The sequence below is a fragment of the Aspergillus steynii genome (assembly GCF_002849105.1).
Source record: "Aspergillus steynii IBT 23096 chromosome Unknown P170scaffold_7, whole genome shotgun sequence".
In the NCBI taxonomy this organism is placed as follows: Eukaryota; Fungi; Ascomycota; class Eurotiomycetes; order Eurotiales; family Aspergillaceae; genus Aspergillus; species Aspergillus steynii.
In genome coordinates this window covers 342001-366687 of record NW_020194404.1, presented here as the reverse complement: position 1 = coordinate 366687, position 24687 = coordinate 342001, and the positions used below count along the sequence as shown (strand labels likewise).

General features: G+C 55.2%; 9 protein-coding genes across 9 annotated transcripts; 2 read left to right on the top strand and 7 right to left on the bottom strand.

The window, feature by feature from the left end:
• Positions 1-3011: 3011 nt before the first annotated feature.
• Positions 3012-4462, top strand: P170DRAFT_428693 (pyruvate dehydrogenase (acetyl-transferring) subunit E1 alpha; the record flags this gene model as incomplete). Its single annotated transcript, XM_024847856.1, has 4 exons — positions 3012-3134; positions 3227-3360; positions 3440-3894; positions 3957-4462. The coding sequence occupies 4 exons, from the start codon at positions 3012-3014 to the stop codon at positions 4460-4462; spliced, it is 1218 nt and encodes a 405-aa protein (XP_024700735.1).
• A 315-nt stretch (positions 4463-4777) lies between these two features.
• On the bottom strand, positions 4778-7387 carry P170DRAFT_439193 (uncharacterized protein). The gene has a single exon (XM_024849784.1). The coding sequence runs from the start codon at positions 6949-6951 to the stop codon at positions 4957-4959; it is 1995 nt and encodes a 664-aa protein (XP_024700734.1). The 5' UTR covers positions 6952-7387; the 3' UTR covers positions 4778-4956.
• Positions 7388-7397: 10 nt separating this feature from the next.
• Positions 7398-9335, bottom strand: P170DRAFT_439192 (mitochondrial 37S ribosomal protein uS4m). Its single transcript, XM_024849783.1, has 3 exons — positions 9239-9335; positions 8725-9150; positions 7398-8639 (listed from the first exon to the last, which is right to left on the bottom strand). Exons 1-3 carry the CDS (start codon positions 9281-9283, stop codon positions 7713-7715), a joined length of 1398 nt encoding a protein of 465 aa, XP_024700733.1. The 5' UTR covers positions 9284-9335; the 3' UTR covers positions 7398-7712.
• A 506-nt stretch (positions 9336-9841) lies between these two features.
• P170DRAFT_512128 (putative DNA repair protein Rad26) lies at positions 9842-12403 on the bottom strand. The gene is made up of 2 exons (XM_024854960.1): positions 11824-12403; positions 9842-11761 (listed from the first exon to the last, which is right to left on the bottom strand). The coding sequence occupies exons 1-2, from the start codon at positions 12331-12333 to the stop codon at positions 9950-9952; spliced, it is 2322 nt and encodes a 773-aa protein (XP_024700732.1). The 5' UTR covers positions 12334-12403; the 3' UTR covers positions 9842-9949.
• A 501-nt stretch (positions 12404-12904) lies between these two features.
• On the top strand, positions 12905-14457 carry cds1 (phosphatidate cytidylyltransferase; the record flags this gene model as incomplete). Its single annotated transcript, XM_024844688.1, has 4 exons — positions 12905-13063; positions 13129-13501; positions 13567-14366; positions 14419-14457. 4 exons carry the CDS (start codon positions 12905-12907, stop codon positions 14455-14457), a joined length of 1371 nt encoding a protein of 456 aa, XP_024700731.1.
• A 1400-nt stretch (positions 14458-15857) lies between these two features.
• P170DRAFT_428688 (putative cyclin) lies at positions 15858-17245 on the bottom strand (the record flags this gene model as incomplete). The annotated part of the gene is made up of 3 exons (XM_024847855.1): positions 15858-16237; positions 16328-16923; positions 17022-17245. 3 exons carry the CDS (start codon positions 17243-17245, stop codon positions 15858-15860), a joined length of 1200 nt encoding a protein of 399 aa, XP_024700730.1.
• Positions 17246-17538: 293 nt separating this feature from the next.
• Positions 17539-18517, bottom strand: P170DRAFT_365505 (uncharacterized protein; the record flags this gene model as incomplete). The annotated part of the gene is made up of 2 exons (XM_024844709.1): positions 17539-18285; positions 18398-18517. The coding sequence occupies 2 exons, from the start codon at positions 18515-18517 to the stop codon at positions 17539-17541; spliced, it is 867 nt and encodes a 288-aa protein (XP_024700729.1).
• Positions 18518-18922: 405 nt separating this feature from the next.
• Positions 18923-20008, bottom strand: P170DRAFT_364633 (putative fructosamine-3-kinase; the record flags this gene model as incomplete). Its single annotated transcript, XM_024844651.1, has 2 exons — positions 18923-19016; positions 19071-20008. 2 exons carry the CDS (start codon positions 20006-20008, stop codon positions 18923-18925), a joined length of 1032 nt encoding a protein of 343 aa, XP_024700728.1.
• Positions 20009-20182: 174 nt separating this feature from the next.
• P170DRAFT_439187 (armadillo repeat protein) lies at positions 20183-23976 on the bottom strand. The gene is made up of 3 exons (XM_024849782.1): positions 23274-23976; positions 21485-23184; positions 20183-21421 (listed from the first exon to the last, which is right to left on the bottom strand). Exons 1-3 carry the CDS (start codon positions 23584-23586, stop codon positions 20432-20434), a joined length of 3003 nt encoding a protein of 1000 aa, XP_024700727.1. The 5' UTR covers positions 23587-23976; the 3' UTR covers positions 20183-20431.
• Between the last annotated feature and the right edge of the window lie 711 nt (positions 23977-24687).

Sequence of the window (24687 nt, the reverse complement as noted above, 5' to 3'; positions counted from 1 at the left end):
CGTCATTCCCCTGAACTGAACCTGAATCCACGGATCCTCCGTGCCGGAGTAGCAGTCTACTGATGTCAATGCGATCAGACGGGGATCTCGCTGGGCTGACGATGGGGCCATGCAGTCATGTCGATCAGTTGGAGGGCTTCGCGGTGGCCATTGGAGGGGGGCCGATTGGGGGAGTTTCTGCAAGGGGCCGTACTGCAGGCTGACTCTGGCCCAATGGAATATCGATCATCATGGACGCTTGAGGGAGATGCTGTGGCCGTGAAGGAATTATTGGGCTGATCTGGATAGCCACTGCCTGCATGCATTGTGGCTTGGGGCTGTCGCGGTTTGCAAAAAAAAAAACAATCCCCAAGTCGTACTCGGTATTACCGACTGGTCCTGCTGCCTTCGATGCGAGGTGCAGGCTTCAACTAAGCAGAATGGGGCCAATCTAAAACATATTAACTCAGACCCTCATCCGACCTTCAGCTTATCCACTTGCATGCCACGTTGAGCTGGCTTTCTCCCTCGGCTGAACGATGGGGACGATGCTTTTCGCCCTGTGAGTCCGTCCTTCCGCGTCCTCCGTCCGAGTAGTTTGGACCACTCCGGGTCTGGACTGGAATTCTCTGGCAAGAACAGACTCAACAGAGACAGACAGGGCGAACTACGAGGGAATATCGATTTGTGAACCAGGAAGACGGCGCCCTGGATGGGGAAGACGTTCGCAATCCGCAATGCGGCCAAGAAATCCTAGGATCCATCCTTCCACGAGGATGTAACTGTATTATCCGGCGCTTGAAGGATGGGCCGTAGAGATGAACGAAAGGGGTAGGATGCGGTTTTTTTTTCTTTTTTTATTTTTATTTTTATCGTCATTATTTATTTTGGACCGACGTGAAACAACTGAGCCGGAGGATAAGCCGGAAGCCAAATAGTAGTAAGTTTCGCCTGCCATGGTTGAAAGGTCTCTCGAATTTTCTCGGGTTGCAATGGACAAGAAGGTATCTTATCCACAGTCGATCCGATCTTCGATCTCCCCGGGCCCTTTGGAATTGTGGGAAGTTTTAGAATGATTTTCGCGTGATTTTCGGTCGCTGTGGTGCACCGCAGTCGGGCCTTGAGTTGTTCCTGGCTCGACCCACTGGCATATTCGGAACGAGGACACGAGAACGGCTCAGGAAAACAAGGATCCTGTGACATTGAGTGTTTCGATGGCATCATTCCTCTTGTTCGCACCTCGTGTTGGTTGAATTCTTTTTCTTACCAACCACGTTGGCTGACATCCATGCTAGGTGCAGGAACACCACGTACTGGCAGGGGGTCTTCAGAACCTGGCCAATATATACCTTGAATCCCCCTCTCGAACCCATGGTCTGGGCCATGTTGATAACAGCATCTCGTGCAACCCTGGGATCTTCCCGTGCCTAAGGCCCGTCCGATTGCAAGGCTATATTGTCCCCCAATATGGTGTAACACGTCCGAACTCGGGAGAGCCGAGAGACTAGAGACTAGTAGAATGTCTCCTCGGATTGTCCACCACGGCTCCCCATGAAACCCTGCCTGCGAGATGGAGACCGGAAAGCACCATGTGGAATCTACGCGTCATACAAACTTTTTCGAGAATTTCTTTGGCGCGGCCGACAGGAGTCGAGACATCTCGAAACATTGCCCCGGTCTTTCTGGCAACCGGCGGCACCGTACGACGTAAGCGGGAGATCTGGCAGCGACTTAGTTGCTTCACCTGTAGGACGATCAGGAAGTCGGCTGCACGGGACGGGTGGTGATCGGAAAATTTGGAAGGCTTTGGGTGTTTCGAAACCGTCTCTCCTGTCAGAGAGACCCCCGCGATGATGTTTTTATATATCTATGTTGGAGATCGACTTGAGGGCAATACATCATTGCTCTTCTGGCCCATGTCATCGCAAGTTCGCAACATCATCTTTTCCGGCATGAAAAGAATACCAGCAATTGCGGGACTAACCTGGCTTTCACTCTAGTCAAAACATCTCTTGGTCATTTGTTTCAAACACTGAACGTCATGGAAAGACACGACTAAAGGCGTACTAAAAATGCTTTATTGATTCCTTTTCGTCCTCTAGCGTTCCGACTCCCGAGACTCATACTACACTAATATTGCCAATAATATCAATTTCGCCATTAGTATCTACCGACTGAACTATTGAAGCCGGTCTCTGCCGAAGCCGTGAGGCCGAGACAATGTCTAGGTCCAGGGCCAAATGTGTTCCTGGCGCTGTCTTCAACGTGAAAAAGGGGGTTCGCTTGTTCGATAGGGAATACAGATGGGGTTTGACAGACGCTGGAAGGCCTTCAGACATTCAAAAAGTCCAGCCTGCGCAGGCGATAGAATAGGTCCAGACTGACGGGATGCGGCTTATCAGAGCCACCGTGTCCGTCCGTTGATGAAGGGTAGAGGTCCCTTATCCGAGTCTCTATCCACCATCAGTGTTGGAGGATGGCCCTCGCGTCAGGCCAGAGTACAGAGTAAAGAGAGATAAGATCAACCATGATGATTGAACTGGAATGGCGGTGTTGCTGGCTCTGGTGACTCTCGATCAGGACTGCTGACTGCGAAAGGACCCGATGTTTGCACCATTTGTACAGTTTGCCCAGTTTGCACTGACGCGAAATCTCACCGGTCTTCCGCAACAGCCCGGGAGGCCTTATGGACGAGGAGGGATTCAGCAATGACAATGAAATTGAGGGGTTGGATTCAGCTGGACGGAGTAAAATAGTTGCTAATGACTACTCCGGAAGTCCTTTTCTATAGTTACTCCGTGCTCCATACTAAACAACTCTTTGCAATGACGCCGGAACAACGGTTGTCCCGGAGTCTACACCGGCTTCCCCCGAAGAGGAAGGGCGGCTGAGGTAAGCCCCCTTCCCAATACGGACTAGTGCACAGGGGAAAGTTTGTTCCCAACATCTCCGTCGTTGAAGATAACAGAATCTCCTCGTTTCCCTTCGGCTCCTTTTCATCGTCAATTGGACCTATTCCCCCCTCGTCCATCATGTTGTTCCGTGCTGCATGGACCCGTCAGGCCGCGCCTTTGAGGCGTCAGGCTTTTGCCCCCTTTGCTCGTCGCTCCGTCACCACCGACGCCGCTTCGTCGCATGCTGAAAATATTCCGCAGGTTTGTTGAGAGCTCCCGGGAAACACCGAAAAAAGTGTTATATCACCGCAGGGGAATTGCCGGATACTGATGCAAATGCGATCTGTTTTTAGGAGGACGACAAGCCGTTCACCGTCCGTCTCTCCGACGAGAGCTTCGAGACCTATGAGCTCGACCCTCCCCCGTACACCCTCGAGGTCACCAAGAAGCAGCTGAAGCAGATGTACTATGATATGGTCTCGACACGGTATGTATACCCACCCGGAGCCCACTCCTCGGCGCTTAGTATCTTTGGGGTCTAACGTGCCGTGTTTCCCATTCCACAGGCGCATGGAGATGGCTGCCGACCGTCTTTACAAGGAGAAGAAGATCAGAGGTTTCTGCCACTTGTCGACCGGTCAGGAGGCCGTCGCCACCGGTATCGAGCATGCCATCACTCGCGACGATAAGATCATCACCGCTTACCGTTGCCACGGTTTCGCCTACATGCGTGGCGGTTCCGTTCGCTCCATCATCGGAGAACTCCTGGGTCGCCGTGACGGTATCGCCTACGGCAAGGGCGGTTCCATGCACATGTTCGCCCCCAACTTCTACGGCGGTAACGGTATCGTCGGTGCTCAGGTCCCTGTCGGTGCCGGTCTGGCTTTCGCCCAGCAGTACAACGAGGAGCCCACCACCAGCATTGTCCTCTACGGTGACGGTGCTGCCAACCAGGGTCAGGTCTTCGAGGCCTTCAACATGGCCAAGCTCTGGAAGCTCCCCGTTCTGTTCGGCTGTGAGAGTAAGTATTACGGCCTCTGATGTGATTCGCAAAGGAAATATCTGACGGGTTTATTCTCCTAGACAACAAGTACGGTATGGGTACCTCCGCTGCCCGTTCCTCCGCCTTGACCGAGTACTACAAGCGTGGTCAGTACATCCCCGGTATCAAGGTCAACGGTATGGATGTCCTTGCCACCAAGGCCGCCGTCAAGTACGCCAAGGACTACGCCGTCGCCGGCAACGGTCCCCTGGTGTTCGAGTACGTCACCTACCGTTACGGAGGTCACTCCATGTCCGACCCCGGTACCACCTACCGTAGCCGTGAGGAGATCCAGCGCATGCGCAGCACCAACGACCCCATCGCCGGTCTCAAGCAGAAGATCCTCGACTGGGGCGTCACGAGCGAGGACGAGCTCAAGAGCCTGGACAAGGCCGCTCGTGCCCACGTCGACGAGGAGGTCGCCATCGCCGAGGCCATGCCCGTCCCCGACAACACCTCCCGTATCCTCTACGAGGACATCTACGTCCGCGGCAGTGAGCCCCGGTGGATGCGTGGCCGTACCGTCGACGAGACCTTCTACTACTAGAGGGTGTTCGGACGCGTACGATTTGAAGCTGGAGCGATAAAAAAAGAAATCACAAACACAAGGGGGTTGGTTTATACAGATTTAGAAAAAAACAACAGGCAACAGCAGAGTTGGCTTGGCGGGCTCCTATGCAGCAATACCATGCATGTTAACTTATTGTAATTTAGCCGGGAATTTTATGGTTTTGCATTTTTTTTCCTTCTCTCTCCTCTCCCATAGAATTAGAGTTAGATACTATTGGAGATTGTTTATATATCTACTGCTGACTAGTAAGCCTGACTGGATAGATATAAGTAAAGACATAAGTAAAGATATAGGTAAAGGTATAGATATTGATATTGATATCGATAGAAGCGGCACACGAAACATGACATTGTTATTGGGTATCAGATCAACAAATTACGAGCAACGTCAGCAATGAAAAAACACACTTGCAAATAAAAAAGAAAACGGCGCGAAAGGCGAAGATGGCAGACAGACAAAGCTAGGCTAGGCTAGGCCGGTTCCTGTCGCAGCATCTCCAGAATCATCTCCTGCGTCCTCTGCACCGAATCCAACCGGTCCTCGAACGCAGCCCGGTCCTTCTCCAGCTCACTCCGGATCTCCTGCCTTAGTTCCCGCCGCAGCTCGTCCTTGAGTTTGCCCATGGCTGTTGCGGAGAGGGTCGGGGGGTCGGAGTCCTCGCCGTCGGCGTCCTGCTGGGAGGCGCGTCGGGGGGTTGCGTTCGGTTGGTTGGGGGGCCCGGCGAGAGACGAGGCCAGAGGTGATGCGTTTTGCTGCTCGGGGTTGACGGTGTCCAGGTGCTTGTTGAGCTTGCCGAGGGTCTCTAGCATCGCTGACATCATGCTGTTGTCTGCGGCGCCGGACGACGAGGGTGCTGCTGCCCTTTGGGCAGGGCTGGCTGCTGGTGCTCCGGTCATGGGCGACCAGGTTGCTGTGGGTGTGGTGAACATGTTGTCGAAGCCCGGGGGGAGGCGGACCTGCGACGGCGTGGACGTGGACTGGTTGTTGGTGTTGTGCACGAACGCGCGATTGTTGTCGACGACGGGGCTCGACGCCGCGCGCCAGCCTCCGTCCGATGAGTTCGGTGCCTCCCAACCCCCCGCAGACGGTTCCCAGGACCGGTCCTTCCGCTTGCGAGGCCGTCGCGAGTCGCGCTTCTCGATGCGTCGAGCCTCGGCGTCCTCCCAGCGCTGCCACGTCGGGATCCAGGCGTCCACCGAGGCGCGCCATCGCGGATTCGACATGTCGTCGGCCTCGGTGCCGCCCTTCTCGCGCTGGTCATGTAGAAACTTCATGCGCTGCTTCGTCACCAGCTCAACCTTGCGGCGCACCGAGTGCCACGAGTACGGGTGGCCTTGCTCGTGCGTGAACTCCGCCGTCACCGTCCGCCACCAGTTGCAGAGGTTGCTGCGCTGCCCAAACTCCTCCGCGTGCCGGTTGCAGATGTCGAACAGCGACACCTCCTCCTTCGTCGTCAACCGCTTGCCGTGCTTGCGCGACGCGTCGTTCCCTGCGCCGCTGCCACCGCCGCCGCCGCTCGCGATCTCATCCCCCACCGAGTTGTCGATGAGGACTGGGTTCGCCGCCGACATGCCGTCAGCTTCACGTCGACCCCCGCCGCGTCCATTATCTCGTCGTCCCCTGCCTCCCTCCCGACGAGACGGGATGTTCTCGCCCGGCGACGGCGTAAAGTCCGGGTCCCCTGACCCATCTCCCCCACTACCTCCGCGACCCTCTCTGTGTCCGCCATCCGACTGCTCGCTGTCCGAGCTCTCCATCGACTCCGCCTGCGTCTGGTGTTGCTGCTGGTGCGGGTGCTGCTGTTGATGACGATGCTGATGATGCTGTGGCGTCTGACCCTGTCGTGCATCAACCACCACCGAGACATCGGCATGACGGCCCGGCGCATAGGGCTGTGCCTGCGCCTGCGAATGTGAATGCTGATGCGAGTGTGGATGCGAATGAGAATGCGGGTGCGTATTCGTATGCGCATGCGGATGCGGATGATGGCCCGGAGTCGGGATCTGGATCTGGGCATGCGAATGGTGAACAGGACTCTGATGCGGGAGATGCTGCGCCGTCGAGTTCGGCGTGCCCATTCGCAGATTCGCCGCCAGGTTCGGCAGCGTCGTATGCTGCCCTGCGTGTCCGTGTGCGTGCCCCGTATGCGGCGCTGTCGTCGTCGCCGCCGCAGACGACCGGGACATCATGGACGGCGGCCAGCGCAGGTGCGGCATTTGGAACGACGACGACGACGCGGACTGCGCGGCGGACCCCGGGGGCTCGAGGCGTGGGTTTCCTCCCCCCGGCACTGGCACTGGTCCTCCTGGGCCTGTCGCTGCTCCTCCCGCGGTCGTGGCTCCTGCGCCGCCTCCTAATCCGACTCCCGATGCTGGACCGGGCGGCCCCGTGGGTCCTGTGCCTCCTGCTGGGCCTGGTGCGGCGGCGTTGCCGGCGTGGTTGGAGGGTGCAGACCAGGTGTACATTGATGTGGTGTGATGGGATCTGGTCTGGTCTGGTCTGGACTGATCTGATCCCGCTGGGCTGTTGATCGTTGATCTGAGGGAGGGGAGAGGGGGGGAGGACGGGAGGCAGGGGATTATTGAGTCGTGGAGGAAGCGGAGGTCGGTGATTGATGGCAGGGAGTGTCGGTGGCGGTCATTCAGTCATGAAAGGCCGTCAATCCACGCCGTCGAGGTCGAGTCGCGATGCTGCGCGATGAAGAAGGAGAAGGCAAGAATGAAAAATCCCGCGCTGATTTGCAATTTTCGGGTTCTGCGCCGGTCGAGGCGGTCGCGGACTCGGTATTTTTCACCCGCCGCGTGTATCGCCATTTCCGTGCTCGTTTTTTCAGTCTTTATACAAAGTAGAAAGATGCAGATATTGTTGCGGAGTTGAGAGGATCAGAGAAGTAGAGAAGAGAATATGATACATTTACATGCCGTTCCATTCGATAGAGCTTTGATTATACAGATTCTTCCTTCCGGCCTTCCCCGTCGTCACATCACGCCGTCTGTCCGTCCCTTTTTCGTCCCTCTAGAAAACAATCCAAGATGTGGGTGGCAGGAGTCAGGTAGATAAGGTGTAAAGAGATAGAAAAAAAAGGAGTACGTAGTAGATACATGGCTAAGCACCGAACAAGATCAAAAACAACTAAAAATCAGCCCAGAGAGAGACCCAGTAATACAAGACTGGAGCATTGCCCAGTCGATAAGAAATAGAAATCATGCAGAGTTTATCGCAACCTTTACCGTCGGCGCAAGTACCAGGTATAGGCCAAGGTGCCCACAGACTCGCTGAACGGCGAAGGCACTTCCGAAATGCCAGGCCGGGCCACCGGGTGTCGCAGGTACACGGCCGCGCAGATGTTGTGGTTGACTTCTAGGTACCGCGGGATGAAGGCGAAAGCGCTCATGTAGTCGCGAGGACGCCAGGGAGTGGCGTAGGGCTTGGTGCTGTCGATGGGGTTGTCGCGCATCTGCACAAGAGCCCGCTTGAGCACGTTGAACTCTTCGTCGCTGAGCTCGGACGTGTCCACGTCGGCGTCGGGGTTCTCTGCGGCCTGTCGGAAGGCCTCGGTCAGGGCCTCGCCAAGCTTGTTCTCGTTGGCCGTAGCTTCGGTGGACGCAGCCTCGGGGGCAGCGGCAGGCTTCTCGGGTGACTGCTCCTGCGCGGATTCCTTGGGTTGCTCGGACTTCTTCGATTGTTTGGCCTCGGCCCTCTTGGCCTTCAAGAGCAGGGTCAGCTGGGAGAACTGCGCCTCCAAGCTGTCCGCCAGGATGGTGCTGGAGTCGGAACGAGACAGGACTCGCTTGATGGCCTTCTGGAATCCACGCAACTCCTGCTTGCGCTTGGCGGGGAGCACCTCCTTGTTACTGCCCATGATGACCTTGGCCTGAGCCAGCAGAGCCTTCAACGTTTCCCGCGGGTCTTCCTCCTCGGCCTTCTTGTTGTCGACCTCCGTCTCCGTTTCCTTCTTCTCGCTCGATTCCTCGGCAGCGGCGCCCTCCTCGGCGCCCTCGCCCTCCGCCGGCGTCTCCGCGGCCTTTCTCCGGGCGACACGGCTCTCGCGACGCTCGTGCTTGTCCTTGGGCGCACCGGTGGCGTACATAACACGTTCGGGGTCGACCTGGAAAAGATCGCCGGGGTTAAGAAGGTAGCCGGGGTATCTCATCTAACATAGTGGCAGGCGGCGGTCAGCATTGTCTGATATCTAAAGCTTTTCTCCCGGCCGCATTGGACAGGGTCCTAAGACGTACCTTCTTTCCATTAACCGTGACCGCACCGTGGACCACGAACTGCCGAGCCTGTCGGGTGCTGCTGGCAAACAAGGCGCGGTGGACGGCGACGTCCAGCCGACGCTCCAAAGGCGCAAACGTCATCTGAGAGAAGGGAATCGGGCGGGGATTGCTGCCCCTCGGACCGGTGAGACCGGATCCACGACCGGCCGACATGGCGGAGCCGTCGTCGGCGGCCAATCTGTAGGGGTCCATGGGCACGACGCTGCGAATCCGGGGGCTGAACATGCGCTGCCACTGCTTCTCGGGCAGTTGTTCGCCGTGGTAGGACCGGGCCAGGGATTTGGCCATCCATTTTTGCTGGAAGAACGTCCGGTAGAAGGTGTTGGGGTTTTGCATCCGATTGATGTTAAACAGGTTGTATTTGCTCCATGACTGCCGGATTCTCTGGGATGGGCATAGCACTGTTAGTATCGGGGGACGAAGGCGCGGTCGACCACGAGCTGCAAGCTCAGCGGAATGGAGGGCATCATACCGGCTTGTTCACCGGCTTCAACGGCGTAGTGGCCCTGTTTCTCATGATGGGCGAGGTGAGGGAGGAGAGGTGGGGGGGATTGCAACGAAGTTCTTCTCCTGCTCCGGTTCTTCCTCCGTGCAATTCGTTCTGCGGCCGCCAAAACTTCGCAGGGCTCACGTGATATGAATCCACGTGACGGGTAGTTCGCCGGGAGTTTCGTGCCTGAGCTGTCAGGCAGTCCAGATTGTCAGGTCTTCAACCCGATGGACGTGATTGGACGATGGGGTCTCGCTTACACTAGAGCGTTCTCCGCGGCTCCACCGAAAAGTATTTAATCTCTCGGGAGCCCCAGTCCTTTTGGCCTTTTTCTTCTTTCTTTTCTTCATACTTACCTTGTTTGGGTGGCTGCGATCAAGAAGGCGGTCCACCACGGATTGGTCCCTGCATTGCACAGCGCGGCGGAACAGTCCGTTCAACGGCCTTCGGGTCATTGACAGGCGTATTCTTTGGCACTTTCCACTTGTTGGACCTTACTTTCTTTTCATCACTTCTTCGCTATATGCGGGGGCTTGGAGAAGAGAATCCGTAGCAGTAACAATTATAACACTACTTATATCATCAGTCCTGTCGGTCATCAACCTTGAACTGCTACTCTATTTTACATTATTACTCTCGTTGACTTGTTCATGTCTCATCATGTCTGGTATTAATTAGTAGTCCCTCTCCACCCTATTCCTCTCGCTTCGAACTCGAAAACACTTCCTGCAAAGCCTCGGCTTCCTGCGGATTGACTGCGTCGTCAAGGATCTCGTGCGCCATCTCGACTGTCTCGTCATCGATCCTCGCCTCGAGCATGATCCCTTCACTAAACGCCAGCCGCGTCATGACGACCAGGAATTTCTGCTTCCCGCCCGCCACCCGGTCCAATTTGCCCTGTAAATCCACGTCGGCATGGCGCTTCACCACCCCGTAGACCAGCGACATCAATCCATTCACCAGGGCCGCGTGTTGCGCAGCCTCAGGCGGCGAGGAATACAGGGCATCCAACTCGTCATGCATTGCCCGAATCAACCGTGCTAGGGCAGTCGGATGAGACGCGAGGACCGAGCTGCCATGGGTGTTGTGAGGCGCTGCGATGTTGAATGCGATGCACATCAGCAGGGACAAAGCCTCCAGCCGCATCCCGCAGATGTCGATCGGCGTATAAGGCGGCCGCCCTTCGTCCACATGTGGCTTCTCGCTCAAGAGGTTTGCCACGCGGTCCACGATGTAGTTTTCGTTGGCGATCTGATCCTGATCGGTTTCCTGGATCGAGCCGAAGGACTGCGCACGGACGCTGGTCGTGAGGAGATTCAAGGTCAAGGTAATGTCGGCGATGAGCTGCGAACAGTTCAGCATCATCAGCACGAAATCGTAGCGCATGTGCCGCCAGAACCTCTCCAGCTCCCGATCAAGGTGCAAAACCCGACTGGCAATCTGGTAGAGCAATTCGAGGGCTTTGGTCGAGTCTACTAGAGGTTCCAACTCCGATTGCGGCGTTTGCCGCACTTGTCCAAAGTTTTGCCGCGACACGGGCGAATGCTTAAATCGAGGAACTGCGTTGACGTCTCCAGATTCTTGCAATAACGGGACAAGGTGCTCCACCAATTGAGATCCGATAGACGGCTCCTCCACGGCGAAGATATACTGTATGATGGCCATGAACATGGGCACAGGCGGGAAGAACTTTTCTTTCAGGGCCTGAGACCACAGGGATATAATCGCTCGCGCATACTCAACCACAGCATTCCCCATGCGAAGTGTTTCCGTTTCTTCCAGCAGGATGGTGGCCAGCGTCCGTTGCGGCTCTGATGGGAACTTCAACCGTGACATCACTTCAATGTCAGGCTCCTCGTTAGGAACCGTTCGGTGATTCAAGATCCGCTTCATTGACTGCGAATGTCTCTCTTCATTCGAGACCGCAGCAGGCGCCTGCAACGCATCGCCTATCGCATCGTCGGAGAAGTCCGCGGGGTCGGGGTCCATAGCCATGGGCTCATCCCGCGGACTTAATTGCAGCGGGATTGGACTGTCCTGACTCTCTCTTCTCTTTCGTTTCCCCGGGACTACCGGTGTCATTCGCTTCGATCGCGCTGACTTGCTCGGCGACACAGCGAGAATCTCTTCGTCGTCAAACCCATCACGAAAAGGAAGAGTTTTGGTCTTCTTGGGTGTCACCGGTGGTACTTTCTCGGTTGCTCGGCCCTTTGCCTTCATGTTGTTTATCCGCATAGACTCCTCGGCCAGGTCTTGTTTGAGAAATGCGTTCTCCGTAGCCAACATCTTGCCTTCCGCGCGTGCGGCTTCTACCTCCTCCTTGTGTCGAGCCGCCGATTCAGCGATTGCCTTGCGTAAGGCTGCCAATTGTTGCTCGTAATTTTCGGTGAGCTTGACTTGATTCGATCGTATAATTGAAATCTCCCCTGTTTTGGTTGCTGCCGTGGATTTAGCCGTGGCGAGCTCTTCCATCATTTGTTTGTACCGCTCATTTTCGCGCTCCAACTGTTCCTCCAGAGCAAGAAGATTAGCCTGGTAAGTAGCAGGCGAGTCTGTCCAGGAATTACCTTTTCCGCGACAGCATTTGAATCTTCTTGGAGGGCCGCAATATACGGTTGACCCGTCTCAACCTCCATGAGGTCGGGCAGGGTGTCATCGAACTCCCCACTGTCGTCGGCCGGCGCAAGGACATTTTGCGGGTAATTGGGCTGCGCTTCGAAAACCACCGGCTGGTCGAATGCGATAGTTGTCTCGTTTTCATCGTTCAATACCTCCGCATCCAATTCTCCTACATCCAAATCGCCGTAATCGTTGGTCAATCCGGTGTGCAATCGCGCCGGGGGCTGTAGCGTTGCATGGGCAGGGACTGCCTGTCTGGCCTGAAAGGCGGGCGGTTTCTGAGGGAATCGGGTCCGAAAATTGCCAGCAGGCGTGTCTAATTGGGTTGGAGGTTGTGAGGGAGCCAGGTTCTGGGCTTGCGTTGCCTGGAACGCGTTCTGCTCCAATTGCAACAATGTGCCAGGGGGCAGATCGTCGAAGCCATCGTCGGAAAAGAAGTCATCGTCGTTGTCTTCCATGCCCCTGGATGCACGATCGCCATGAAGGAGAGACTGGGGAGCAGAGAATCCGGGTGCTGGGTCGAGCGAGGAAGCAGGAAAGTGTGGAGGAATCGAGGCGCGAAAACCAACACTGACGTCGAGTCACCTGCGCCGCACGGGATTCAGCCTCTCGCCCTCTTCTCTTCTCTCCTCCTTCTCTCTCGCCCTCTTCCGCTCTCCTCCACCCTCCCTCCATCTCGTCCAATGTGATATCGACAGGGAATTGCTTCTTTTTCACCTCCAAACCCCCTCCTCGATCTTCGCGTGCCGGCTTTTTTTCACCCCTTTTCTTGTCCGACCGTGTCCGGTCGCCATTTCACATGAAATTTTAGCAAACGGCGATCACTACTCCCACTCGATCCTCTCCTCTTCTCTTTTCTCTCTCCTCTTTCCCCCCTGGTCGTATCCTCTGGCTGGGCCCATTCCGATCCCCAGGCTTTCCCCCAATTTTTTTTATTTCTAATCCGACGCTTTCCCCTCCTTCCCCGCGTCCGCAACGCATCTCTCCGTTCGCTCCCTCTCGCTCCCTCCCCGGCCTATTGACACCACCATGTCCAAATCACGCCGGAACGTTAGGTTTCAACATCGGGCGTCCAACGGATCCGAAAATCGACGCCCAAGTATCTCGGATGCTAGCGATGTCGTCTCCGAACCCGGTAGTCCGTCCAAGAACGGCGGCGTGTCCAAACAAGCGACGATTCCCGAAGAGGTGAAGTAGCCTGTTTTTTCGGCATGGGGAAATTGTTGGGAAAGGCTAACTGACAGCTGGAGCAGAAGTCCAAGAAGCCGCAGCTGTCCGAGTACGAGAAAAAGAGGCAGACCTTCATCACCCGCACAATATGGACCTTCGTGATGATTGCCGGTTTCTTCATCTCCATGTTCTCCGGTCACATCTACATCATTGGCCTCATTTCGGCCATACAGATTGTCTCGTTCAAGGAGGTGATTGCCATTGCCAACGTCCCCAGTCGCGAGAAGAACCTTCGATTTACCAAGTCGCTCAACTGGTACTTCCTGGCTACGACGATGTACTTTCTTTACGGAGAAAGTGTCATCTACTATTTCAAGCACATTCTCCTGGTTGACAAAGTGCTGCTGCCTCTGGCGACTCACCACCGGTTTATCAGTTTCACGCTATACGTCATGGGTGAGTCTCCTGCCATCAAAGCAACCTGCCCGGAAGCGTAGCTCCGCTAAGACCTTAATCTATAGGATTTGTTTTCTTCGTTGGCTCCTTGCAGAAGGGCCACTATCGGTTCCAGTTCACTCAATTCGCCTGGACTCACATGGCTTTGTACCTAATTGTTGTGCAAGCACACTTTGTCATGAACAACATCCTGGAGGGTATGATCTGGTTCTTCCTGCCTGCCTCCCTGGTCATCACGAACGATATTTTCGCCTATGTCTGCGGAATCACTTTCGGTCGGACCCAGCTCATCCAATTGTCGCCCAAGAAGACGGTCGAGGGATTCCTTGGTGCCTGGATCTGCACCATCATCTTCGGCTATTTCATGACCAATGTCCTGATGCGCTACAAATACTTCATCTGCCCGGTGAACGACCTCGGATCCAACGTTCTGACCGGACTGGAATGCACTCTCAACCCTGCCTTCGTGCCCCAGCCCTACTCTTTCCCCTTCCCCGAATGGACCGGTCTAGACAAGATCTTCTACGTTGAGCCCATGCAGTTCCACATCTTGGTGTTTGCGAGTTTCGCCTCCCTCATTGCGCCTTTCGGCGGCTTCTTCGCTTCCGGACTCAAGCGGACGTTCAAGATCAAGGACTTTGGCGAGTCGATCCCCGGCCATGGTGGTATCACCGATCGCATGGACTGCCAATTTATCATGGGATTCTTTGCGTACATGTACTACCACAGCTTCATCGCTGTGTACAAGGCCAGCGTTGGTGACATTATTGAGACCGCTATCAATGGATTGACCGTTGAGGAGCAGCTCGAGGTGGTCCGCGGCCTTGGCAAGTACCTGTACAACCAGGGAACAGTCTCCGAGACGGTTAGTATTCTTAACACTTGACTGCTCGTGCGCAGATACTGATTGTGTATAGATCTTGGATTGCTTGACCACCGAACTCAAACGACGATAAATAATCTCTCAATCATGACCCGCCCCTTTTCCATTCCACTCAAATGATGAACTTCAACATTCTCCCTTTGGCCTCGTCCTGGATGACCTCCCTGGAAACAAAACCGCAAACTACGCTTCCTTTTCTAATCGACTGTTTTCTCACCGAATAAGCATTCTGGAGCTTTCTTGTTATAGAACTCCGTGAAACGACACCTTTTCTCTTCTGCTTCAGTTACTTCTGTTCTTTCTTCTTTCCAACTGCCAAATACCCTGTATAATGTCATGCTGGGGAAAACGTGTGCCACGCATAACACATTCAGGGTATACTTTGCTATAACTCATTCTCTCTCGCCGTCGCATTTGGGTCATCACACTGCCAGGGAAGGATGATGAATGGATGGTTGCTCAGGTTTCAGGTCAAAAAAAAAGTGAGCCGGGTTTTGGTCGCTCTCCTTTACCTCGCTTTTGCGTTCCATGTCTAGCTAGCTTGCGTTGATTTGAGATGGAATGGAGGGCCTTGCGTCTAGGCCGATAGTGTAAAATCAATCATATATAACCAATACAATTGTGGATTAGTTCCTCGATTACTGGGCCTGTTCTTTTCTATTTTGCTTTAAAGGAAGAGTGCCGTTTTCCTTCAATGTAAAAATCTTTTGCCTCTTCATGCTCTTGAGTAATAATAGTATAGTAGGTATATATTTATATCCACTAGTAAAGAATATGACAGTACTACTACTATCACAGCCGGCCCTTCGTTCTATATCCAGCAGTGCCCCAGTTGACAGGCATCCGGTATAGTAATAAATATACAAGGAGCACCGTTTCCAGATCCAGAGCTCGTTCTATTATTGCCATCCCTCTTTATTCATTCCCTCATGGAATCATAGCAAGAACTCTTCTTGCTACGGCCACTCTATATCCATTGTCCATTTTGAGTCCTCAGCTCCTCTCCAACCCCTCATCAGGCATTCGGAAATATCTGTATGATCGAGACGAATATTGGAGACGGCCGCATGGTATTTGCTTTAGTTTCTTGAGTCTTGACTCGCGAGGGACTCTCCTTGTTTCTTCGTGTCTTGATTATCGCTCTTTCTGGGAATCAAGAGTAAGAGTACGCATGGAGTAGATAGGAGAGCAGAATCGGCAGAGACGGATCCGTTCAGCCTGGACAGTGAACAGGCTGCAGTTGGGAATCGATATTCCAGACACGGAGTCAAGAAACGCGGAACGGGGGCTAGCTAGCTAGCTTGGGCGCAACGCATGCGCGAATAAGTAGCGATGGGCTACTTGCCGGCTTGCGGTCCGGGATAAAGAAAGACCCCTCGGGATTGTCAGTGAGATAGGTCAAGGGAAGAGGAAGCGGCGGGCAGTACGGATATGGTGGGATTTGAGATGCGTTTGCAGATGGCAACAGCTGTTTCATTCGTCGACCTCGTACTCCTCCATCTCGACCTTGAAGTACTTCGCAACATGCGACTTTTCGCCATCGGCACACTCGGGGTCGATCATGAAACGCACCGCGACTTTCTCGCCGGCCTTGGGTCGTTCTCCGTTGGCGGCGACGGGGATCAGTGGGTGGATCCGCGCGTCGCCATTTTCGGTCGCACCGGGTTGCTTGTTGCCGCTGTTGATCTTGAGACCGTTCGGGGGTTTGGTGTCGCGTTCGTTGACCCAGTTGGTGAATCGAGGGAGACTCTGGGCTTCTGCCTCTTGGTTGAGAGGGATCCTGACCTTGAGGAACCTGTCTGAGGGGAACCGAGGACCAACCGACGTGGACCCTCGGTTATGCGTGTACATTTCTAGAAGATCAAAAAGGGTTTCTAACAGGGGTAAGCGCGTTGACCTGACGGAAAGATCAGGGATTCAATAAATAGGGGGCAGGGGCATACCCATGACTTCTTCCCGGCTCGTCCTCCAGGCCTTATAATCCAGTCCCTGGTCGACAGCCTCAATACGCTGGTCCAGCAGACGACCGGCAAGTTCTAGACACGCAAATGCCATTGTGGACGTAGTCTGCTTGATCGGCGCGAACGTGCGGTAGAGGTCTTGAGCAATGCGATAGGCGACTTTGGAGGCCTCCGACTGCTGGTCCAGCCCGTACTTCCGGGCAAGTTTGATCAGAGTCTTCTGCGGGTGACGCGTGCGGAAGTCAAAGCCGGACGCTTCAAGCATGAGTCTCTCCAGTCCGATGATGCCGCGCGCATGGGTCTCAAAGACCGGGTTGTCGGACGAGACGTGCTCCGACGGCGCGAGTTTGAGATTGTACGCGGCGCACACTATCTCGCGGGACTTCTTGAGCGTGTCCTCGATCTTGCAGGCCGTGAACAGCGCAGCTGCTGCGGCATCCTGCGTGATTTGGTCAGGCTCTCGTTGCGAGACCGATGGCAAAAAAAGGGTCATAGCTACCATGTAGGGGTACTCGTCTGGACGAACGAGTCGAAATCGGTGATAGTACACGACAGCCGTGTTGAAAGTCCGTATGGGTCTGATATCGTCAGTTTTCCAATACAAGTGATGACTTGGCCGACTTTCCCGTCCAAGGGACCGCCAATGAATCAAGAGCTCACAGGTGAGAGCACATACAGGCAAAGTACACGGCGGACATTGTCAATCCACGTCACGCCCTGCAGGCGGAGTGATTCCTCCCGTAGAGGGTCGACGCCCATGGTCGTGATACATCTCTGGATGGTCTGCTCCTTCATGTACGGTTTGGCGACCTGGATGAAGGAGGGATGGATTGGAGGCGGATCGGGCAAGGCCGCCTCGGACCCCGATACACTGGCGACATCCTTTCTGTCCGAAGACATCTTGGGATCTGATGCAAGAAAAGCTCACTGACTGGTCGATGAGAAGAGGAAACGAGTGGACTTCGTCGATGCGTCTCTTTGCGCCCAGGTCACGTGGGGCTTGGCGGCCGGTATCGTGGTATCGTGGTATCGTTACGGGGGATACGGCTCTAGTTACACTCCGCAATAGCTTCAATATCTTCAAGATCCCATCTATAATTGACAATCGCTTCAATATATTCGTGCTGTGCTATCGATTTGCATATGGAAAATTCACTCCATGGTCTCCACCACACCACCATGTTCCACAACCATCAAGGAACTCCCCGTCCACTCCGAGTCGCTTTAGCCAATTCACTCTGCGCGACGTTGTCCGCATATCGTTTGTAGATAGGCCGGTACTGCTGCGCATCACTCATAGTCTCCCGGAAGCTCCTACGCTCCTCTATGGCCTTCACCCATTTCCTCCACCGCCGCCAAACGGCTTCATCCTCTCCTCCCTGGCCTTCAGCAGGCACCCCCAGCCCGCCCACCTTGAACTCGTCAAACACCCACAGCCGGATCGCCCAGGGGCCCAGCACCAGATCCGGAAGACTGATCTGGTCTCCGAGGAAGAACGGTCCTTCGGGATGCAATTCCCGTGCCCACTGCTTCAGTAGGTCGAGGAATTCCTGTCGGTGCCGGTCCAGTTCGGCCACGGCGTCCTCGTCCGCCGACGAAGGCTGGTACTGCAGGAAGCGATGGAAGGCCGAGATCACGCGGGAAGTAACGAAGTCGACCCAGATGCGCGCCCGTGCTCGCTCGTAAGGGTCCTCCGGCAGCAGGCGGGGTGAGCGGTCCGGATAGGCTTCCTCGAGATATTCGAGGACCACGTTTGACTCGTACAGCGGTCGACTGCCCTCGGAGGTCGGGACGGACAGCGTCGGCACGAGTCCGCGGGGGTTCAACGAGAGTAGTGACTGCGGTTTGTTGTATGGGTTCACCTCAATGTATTGGTATGGAATCTGCTTTTCTTCTAGTGCCAGCCAGACGCGTTGCACTGGGATGGGATGGGTTAGCAACTCCGTCTCTATCTAGGACCCCTAGCGGAATAGTTGCTGATTGATCATACCGAATCTAGACGGTCGGTTAGCAGTTACTCCTTTATTGAAGGGATAGATATTGGTAGATGACTGACGGACAAAACCACCCCGCATACAGCTTGAGTGGTTGCTCTGCTTGGTGTTGGTCGACCAACGCTTTGGCCGGGCCCGTTGCTTCGGGATAGACTGCTGCATCTGGATGGGAGGGCATTTTGGATAGACGGAGAAGATTACAAGGAGATGGAGAGAAGAAAGAAGGAAAGAGAGGGAGTAAGAATGAGTTGGTGGAAGAAGAACTCCGCACGCGGGCTCGATGGCGTCATCGTTGAAGTTCACTGGAAAAGATTCCGCGTGGATTCATTGATTATTATTAATTCCACCCAAGACTACTTCCAAGACCCTTGGCCTCCATCTTATTGGCAAATGCGTGTGTATGTATCTGTATCACACCATTCGTCCACGAAGAATCCGCGAGGAGATTCTATCCTAAACAATCTGGGTATCTCGATGCCTTGAATATGGACAGGCATGCCACAATCAAGTAAGAACAAAAGTAAACAGAACGCTGTAGGAGGCAGCCTATCCAATTCAAATGCATCATAGTCATGTTATCCTATTATCCATACTTCTTGACCAATTTTTGCATGATCGACACTGCCCCCGATCGGTATCCGGCTCCAAAAATAGCATGGTGGTTCAGATGGTGATACCTGAAAGCGTCAGTCCGATGATAGCAATGGGGGGGATCTGAAGAGAGCACCTACAGCTGGTATAGCAGTACTCGGTCATCGTATTCCTCCACCGGCTCAGTCTTGGGAACAATGCGATGATAGGCATCGAAGAACGCCGATCCGAACCCTCCGAACATCTTCATGATCCCCAGGTCAAACTCACTATGCGCATAGCATGCGGACGGGTCGTACACAACGTCCCCGACCTCTTCGTCTTCCTTTCGACCACTGGCGATGATGCGTCCGCGGTCCGCATTCCCGCTCCAGAGGTCGCCGTGAACCACGACAGGTATGATCCCTTCTCCATTGCCATCCTTGTCATATCCCAGATGCCCATCGCCGAGCAGGGTGGGAACGACCTTGTGCGCCGTCCGTTCGACCAAGTCGCGCAGACTGGCATCGCGCCCATTCCGCGCCTCCGACGTATCTAGAATGACCAGCAGCCGCTCATTGGCGTAGAAATCGGCCCACGAGTCGTGGTACCGGTTGGGCTGCTTCGTGTCGCCGCAAAACGTAGGAACGGGGAAACCGAACCGGCGTTTGCCCGTCTCAGGATCTGGCGGTGCCGGCGTCGAGTGCAGCCTGCCCAGGCGCTGAGCTAGCGACGGACCCGTCCGGCCGCCGACCCCCAGCTCCAAGAATTCGGTTGCCAGGAAGAAGCTCTTCCCGTTGCTCTCTTCAAGAAATCCCCAGGACAGCGCGCGGGGGCAAAAGCCCGGCACCGAGTTCGCGATGGCATTTAAAGACTCGTACTCCCCTCGAAACATCTCTTCGGCTGCCTTGCCATCGGCAGATGTCTTGACAAAATATCGACGCTCTTCCTCCTCATCCTCGGCCGCGGGCGAGGGCACCGTGGCTCGAATAGCACCTGTGCTGGTGAACCCGGACCCCAAGCCAGCGGTCGAGAGACTGGCGCGATCCGGGTCGGGGATGGAAAGAGCTCGCAAAAGAGACGCCGGGACGGGAGCCATTGTTGCCAGGTCGTGCAAGGACGGAGTGATTATCCCAGCGATGGGCGAGGGGTGGCAGAAATGATGGAAGTATGAAGCGCTGGAAATCCGGTCGGGAAACGTCTGGAGCCGGTCAAGTGACGTCACGCCGTCTCCGGCTTATCGATAAGACTCGACCGGAACTACTTTCCTTTCCTTTCCTTTCCTTTCCATCTCTACGGAAGGCAGAACGATCTATCGGATTCATTTATCATGTGCATCTCCTCGGTTCTCTTTGTACATCCAACAGCCAGTTCAACGCCTGCTATGTGTCAAGAAATAGAAAGGGAAAAGGGGGAAGGAAATGAACACAAAAAAAGCTTCCCGGTAGGATCCATCTACTTTCCCACTATCGGCCCAAATGCATGAGCAAGAAAGGATAGAGAAACCAATACACGTTCGCTATCAACGCGTCAAAGCATTTACCAAATGCTGTGCAGTTTTAGTGCGCTCTCGGACGTCAAGATCCGGATCGTCCTCGAGACTGGCCAGACGATCCGCGACCCCGATCGAACGTAACTTGAAGGCCCGTTCTCGACACCCGTCATGATCGCTTGAATCGTCTTCGTACGTGAGATTGATCACAACCCAGACACAGTTGGTCCGTACATCCCGGTTGGCATGGTTGAAATAGCCCATGAGATGGCGGAGAAGATCCCGGTGCGAGACCAGAAGTTGACGGTGCCAAGGGAGACCGGCAGCAAGGTGGATGATGACATATGTCACCGAAACCAGAATTTCGGTCGGAACTTGAAGGGCCCGCTGCGCAGATGACTCTCTTCGATGCGGAAGCTGGATGCTGCGAGGGCGTAGTTTGTCCGACAGGGCATCCAGGATCAGATCCTGCCCGATTTCCGTAAACAGGTGGTCAATCATTTCCGAGGCCCCCAGTCCGCAGACGAGATTACGCAACAAATCGAATGTCTGTTCCTGTACCGCGATGTCATCCTGTCGAGCTTGGGTCGTTTGGTCTAGATCCCCGTGAAGGGCAAGCTTGCGCCGCCGGGTCACGTCGGGCAGGAACATCTCTAGACTCATCTTGGATGGCGGCAACGTGTCGGCCATCTTCATGTCCTCGTCGCGCTGCTGAGAATGCTCCATGGGATTCAGCAAGTCCACCTGTTCTCCGGCCGAGTTGGCTCGACTCATGCCTGCCAAGTTGTTGCTGTCCAGCTCCTCGTCCAGTCCCCGTTTGGCTAACGCGGTCGTTGGATCCTGCGTGATCACCTGCTTGATCCACCCGGGCCCTAGGCCGGTGATGATTTTGATCTTCACATCGTTGGTAGAGTTGTAGGCAACGTGCTTCAAGGCCCAGAGCGATTCGATACGTAGTTTCGTGTTGACTGAATGCGCGTGTTCGCAGAGGATGGGGAGGATTTCCGCAGAGATGATTGCCTACTTTTGTCAGAACACAGTTTGAAGGAGCCAAGAAACGATGGACAAAGGGACAGGGTCTACCTCTTTCATGGGGCTGAAATCGAGGGCCAAGTTACAGATTACTGACGTGGCGGCGATCTGGACCTCGATGTCGGGGTGACGAATCAAAACAAATAAGGGAGTGGCGACACCAGCATCGATCAGGCTGGTCCTCAAGACACTAACGGAACGAGTGAGCATCCGCGCAGCACCGCAAGCAGCCAGCAACGTCGGAGTTGGATTGCCATCGGCAGCGGTGTTTTTGGGATTCGAGGTATCCGACTGGGGATCGCTCGAGCAGGGCTTGAGCGAGTCAATGATATACGGCACCACCCCGTTCTCACAGACCGCCTTCCGGTATTCGTCCTTGAACGGGACCAGGGCCGCCAGGGCCTTCAGGATGTTTTCGCGATAACGCATCACATGACAGTGGGTGGGTGCATATCCGGGATGGCCGAGCCTGCACTCTGCCGGCTGCGTGTCGGATCCTCCAGTAGTATCGTCGGCCTCTGCATGCCACATCGGCTTGGTGTTCTGGCGGATGGGATTGTACGTCTCCTTGAGCAGTTGGGAAAGTCGCTGGATGGCCCCGCCCTCGGCCGCATGTCTCTGCAACTCCTGGTCATCCATGACGAGGGTGGCGAGCACTGCCGGGGCCTCTTCTCGCAGACGATCGGGCGAAGAAATCAACCCTCCATACTGCACGCCATCGTCGCACGACATTTCATGGTCCTTGTCGAGCATCCGGATCAGAATCGGGATCAACAAGTAACACAGCATGGAGACCCGATGCTTTTTGGTGAGACCGCGCCGAAACAAAACGGTGACGAGACGAGCTGCCATCAGCCGCGCCATGCCGGTTTCCGCACGAATGACATAAAGGAGCCAGGGAACTATGGCATTTTCATCGTCCTCGGTGCTAGGTGCGTCGAAGACGGGAAGCGATGCAGGGTATGACTGACTGTGTCGGCGGCGAGGTCCCTGCTGCCCCAAAGGCGGGAAATTGGGGGTGCTGGTGGAGGCTTTGTTGTGCGCCAACGGGACCGATGGGAGGAGATGCTCTAGGGGGCTTGCACCGGCGTGGCGTGGTACCGCAGACCCCGACAAGTACGTCGAACCCCACGGGGCCTTCTTAACATCTGCCGGGGCAAACTCGGGCAACTGCTTGGGGAACACCGTGACTATCCCCGGGGACGAGAGGAAGTGTTCCGCCCGCCACTTAGAGTGCTCAATGATTACGGTTACAGCGCGCAGGATCGGCGCCAGCTTGGCCGTCGGGGGTGCAGGCAGAGGGAGCGACCCCAGAGCGCCGGGTTCCTGCACATGTGCCTCTGCGCCTGGCAGAACGAAGCCTTGCGCCGCCACAAAGGATGCCACCTTCACGGCCAGAGCATCTAGAACCCCACATTCCGCCAGCACCGCCTTATGGGCCTCCTCGGTGCATAGTTTACCGACGAGAGCCGCGGCGAGCTCGATAGCCGTCTGTTTCTCGTGCGAGCTGTACTCCTGGGCTATGATCCGGGGCAGAAAGCCAATATACTCGGTGGAAAAGAGTAAATCGGCTAGACGAGGATCCTTGGGGCCCTCCGGCTGATTTTGTAACGGTAGTCGATCGGCAATATTGTTCAGGGTGCGAAGGATAGGAAGGACGAAGAAGGGGGGACATTCAGGCGAAGAGATAATAGACAAGAGTATTGAGGGTAGGTCGCTGGCAAGAATAGGTGATAGGAAGGATGCACCGCCTGGGCCCCAGAATATCAGCACACATGCAAACGTTTGATAGAGATAAGCCAGGCTGCCGCCATCGCATGTTCCCCGGGCAATCAAATACCTTGTACCAAACTACCTATGACGATGATCGCCTGCAGACAGACATCATCTGCTTCCGACTTCGGATGGGCGAGGTCACGATCCGAGGCCGTCCCATTGATTTCGGAGATCGTCGTCGAGGTCTTATCACCGGATGGTCGGGAGGCAAGCAGCTTGGCAAGGGTTGGGACGATGCCCCATCGAATCCAGGCCTCTTTGCGCTGGTCATGGCCAATTGTCTCGTTTTTCAGCGTGCGAAGGGCGGCCGCTTGCGAGGAGGGGGAATCCGCCGTCTGCAGTTGTAAAAGAACCGGGGGCGTCGAGGCGCGCGTCATGGTCCGAAAATCACCGCCTCCCGCGGGAGGGTTCTATGACCGAGCAGGTCAGCCGAGAAAAAGGAAAGAAAAAGGTACGAGAGCAACGGTATTATGTTCCGATGGCGACTCGGCACGTTCGAAGCGAGAGAAGCCAAGGCAGTCGACGGAGGCTTTTGGGAGGGTGCCAACGGCGTCGATGGTCCAGGAGAGGGGCTTGGATTCGTACAGCTAGCTAGCTTCGCCGGCAACCGAAGAGTCTCAGGCGTTTAGCGGTCGACGATCATGGGAGATAACACAGCCACCACGCTGTCCCGGGAGCAAGATGCATCCAAGGTATTCACAATGAGGAAGTGTCGAGTATAACACCGGCACGGTGGCAGAGCAAAGCAATGGCAGCGGGCAGACAGGAAGACCAGCGAGATGCTTCTATGACGGACTGGACTGGAGCACCTTCCCTTTCCTTTCCGGGGCCGCCGCTTTGCCGTTTGCGGGCACGGGGATCACGTGAGGTCAGGTGCGCGGCGGCTGACTCATCGAGGCAAGCGGTGTGTCGCGTGCCACGTGACCCCTCGCCGCTCGAGTCCGCGCGGGACGATGATTGGCGGATCGCGCCGCGCACGCCTCGGCTCCGTTCCGGGAAGTGTCAAGGACTAGGTCCCTCCCGCCCGTCATTATTTGGAGTAGGTTGGAGTACCGAGTTTTTAGTAGTACATCGAGGACCTAGTATTGCCCTAGGAAACCCCTTTCCATCGACCGAATCCCATCACTGCTGACCCTTCCACCCGAGCATTCTCGTCCTCTTTCAAATCGGACGTGGTACCATAATGCAATCAGCCATCTTGGCGCACCGACGAGCGTCTGGGGATGGCATCTGAGAGAGACCGAGAGTCATGCGAGACTCGACGTTTTTCGAAGAGAGGTCAGACCGTGTCTCGTGGCGACTAGGCGCTGAATAGGTATTAGTAAATGCCAGTATAGGTAATGTACTCCGAGCACGGTGTACTCCGTAGGTACGAATCTATTGGAATTTGTCTGGTACTATTGCTTTTCTTTTCTTTTCTTTCTTTCTTTCTGTCTTTCTTTTTTTCTTTTTTCTTTTTTTCTTTCTTTCTTTCTTTC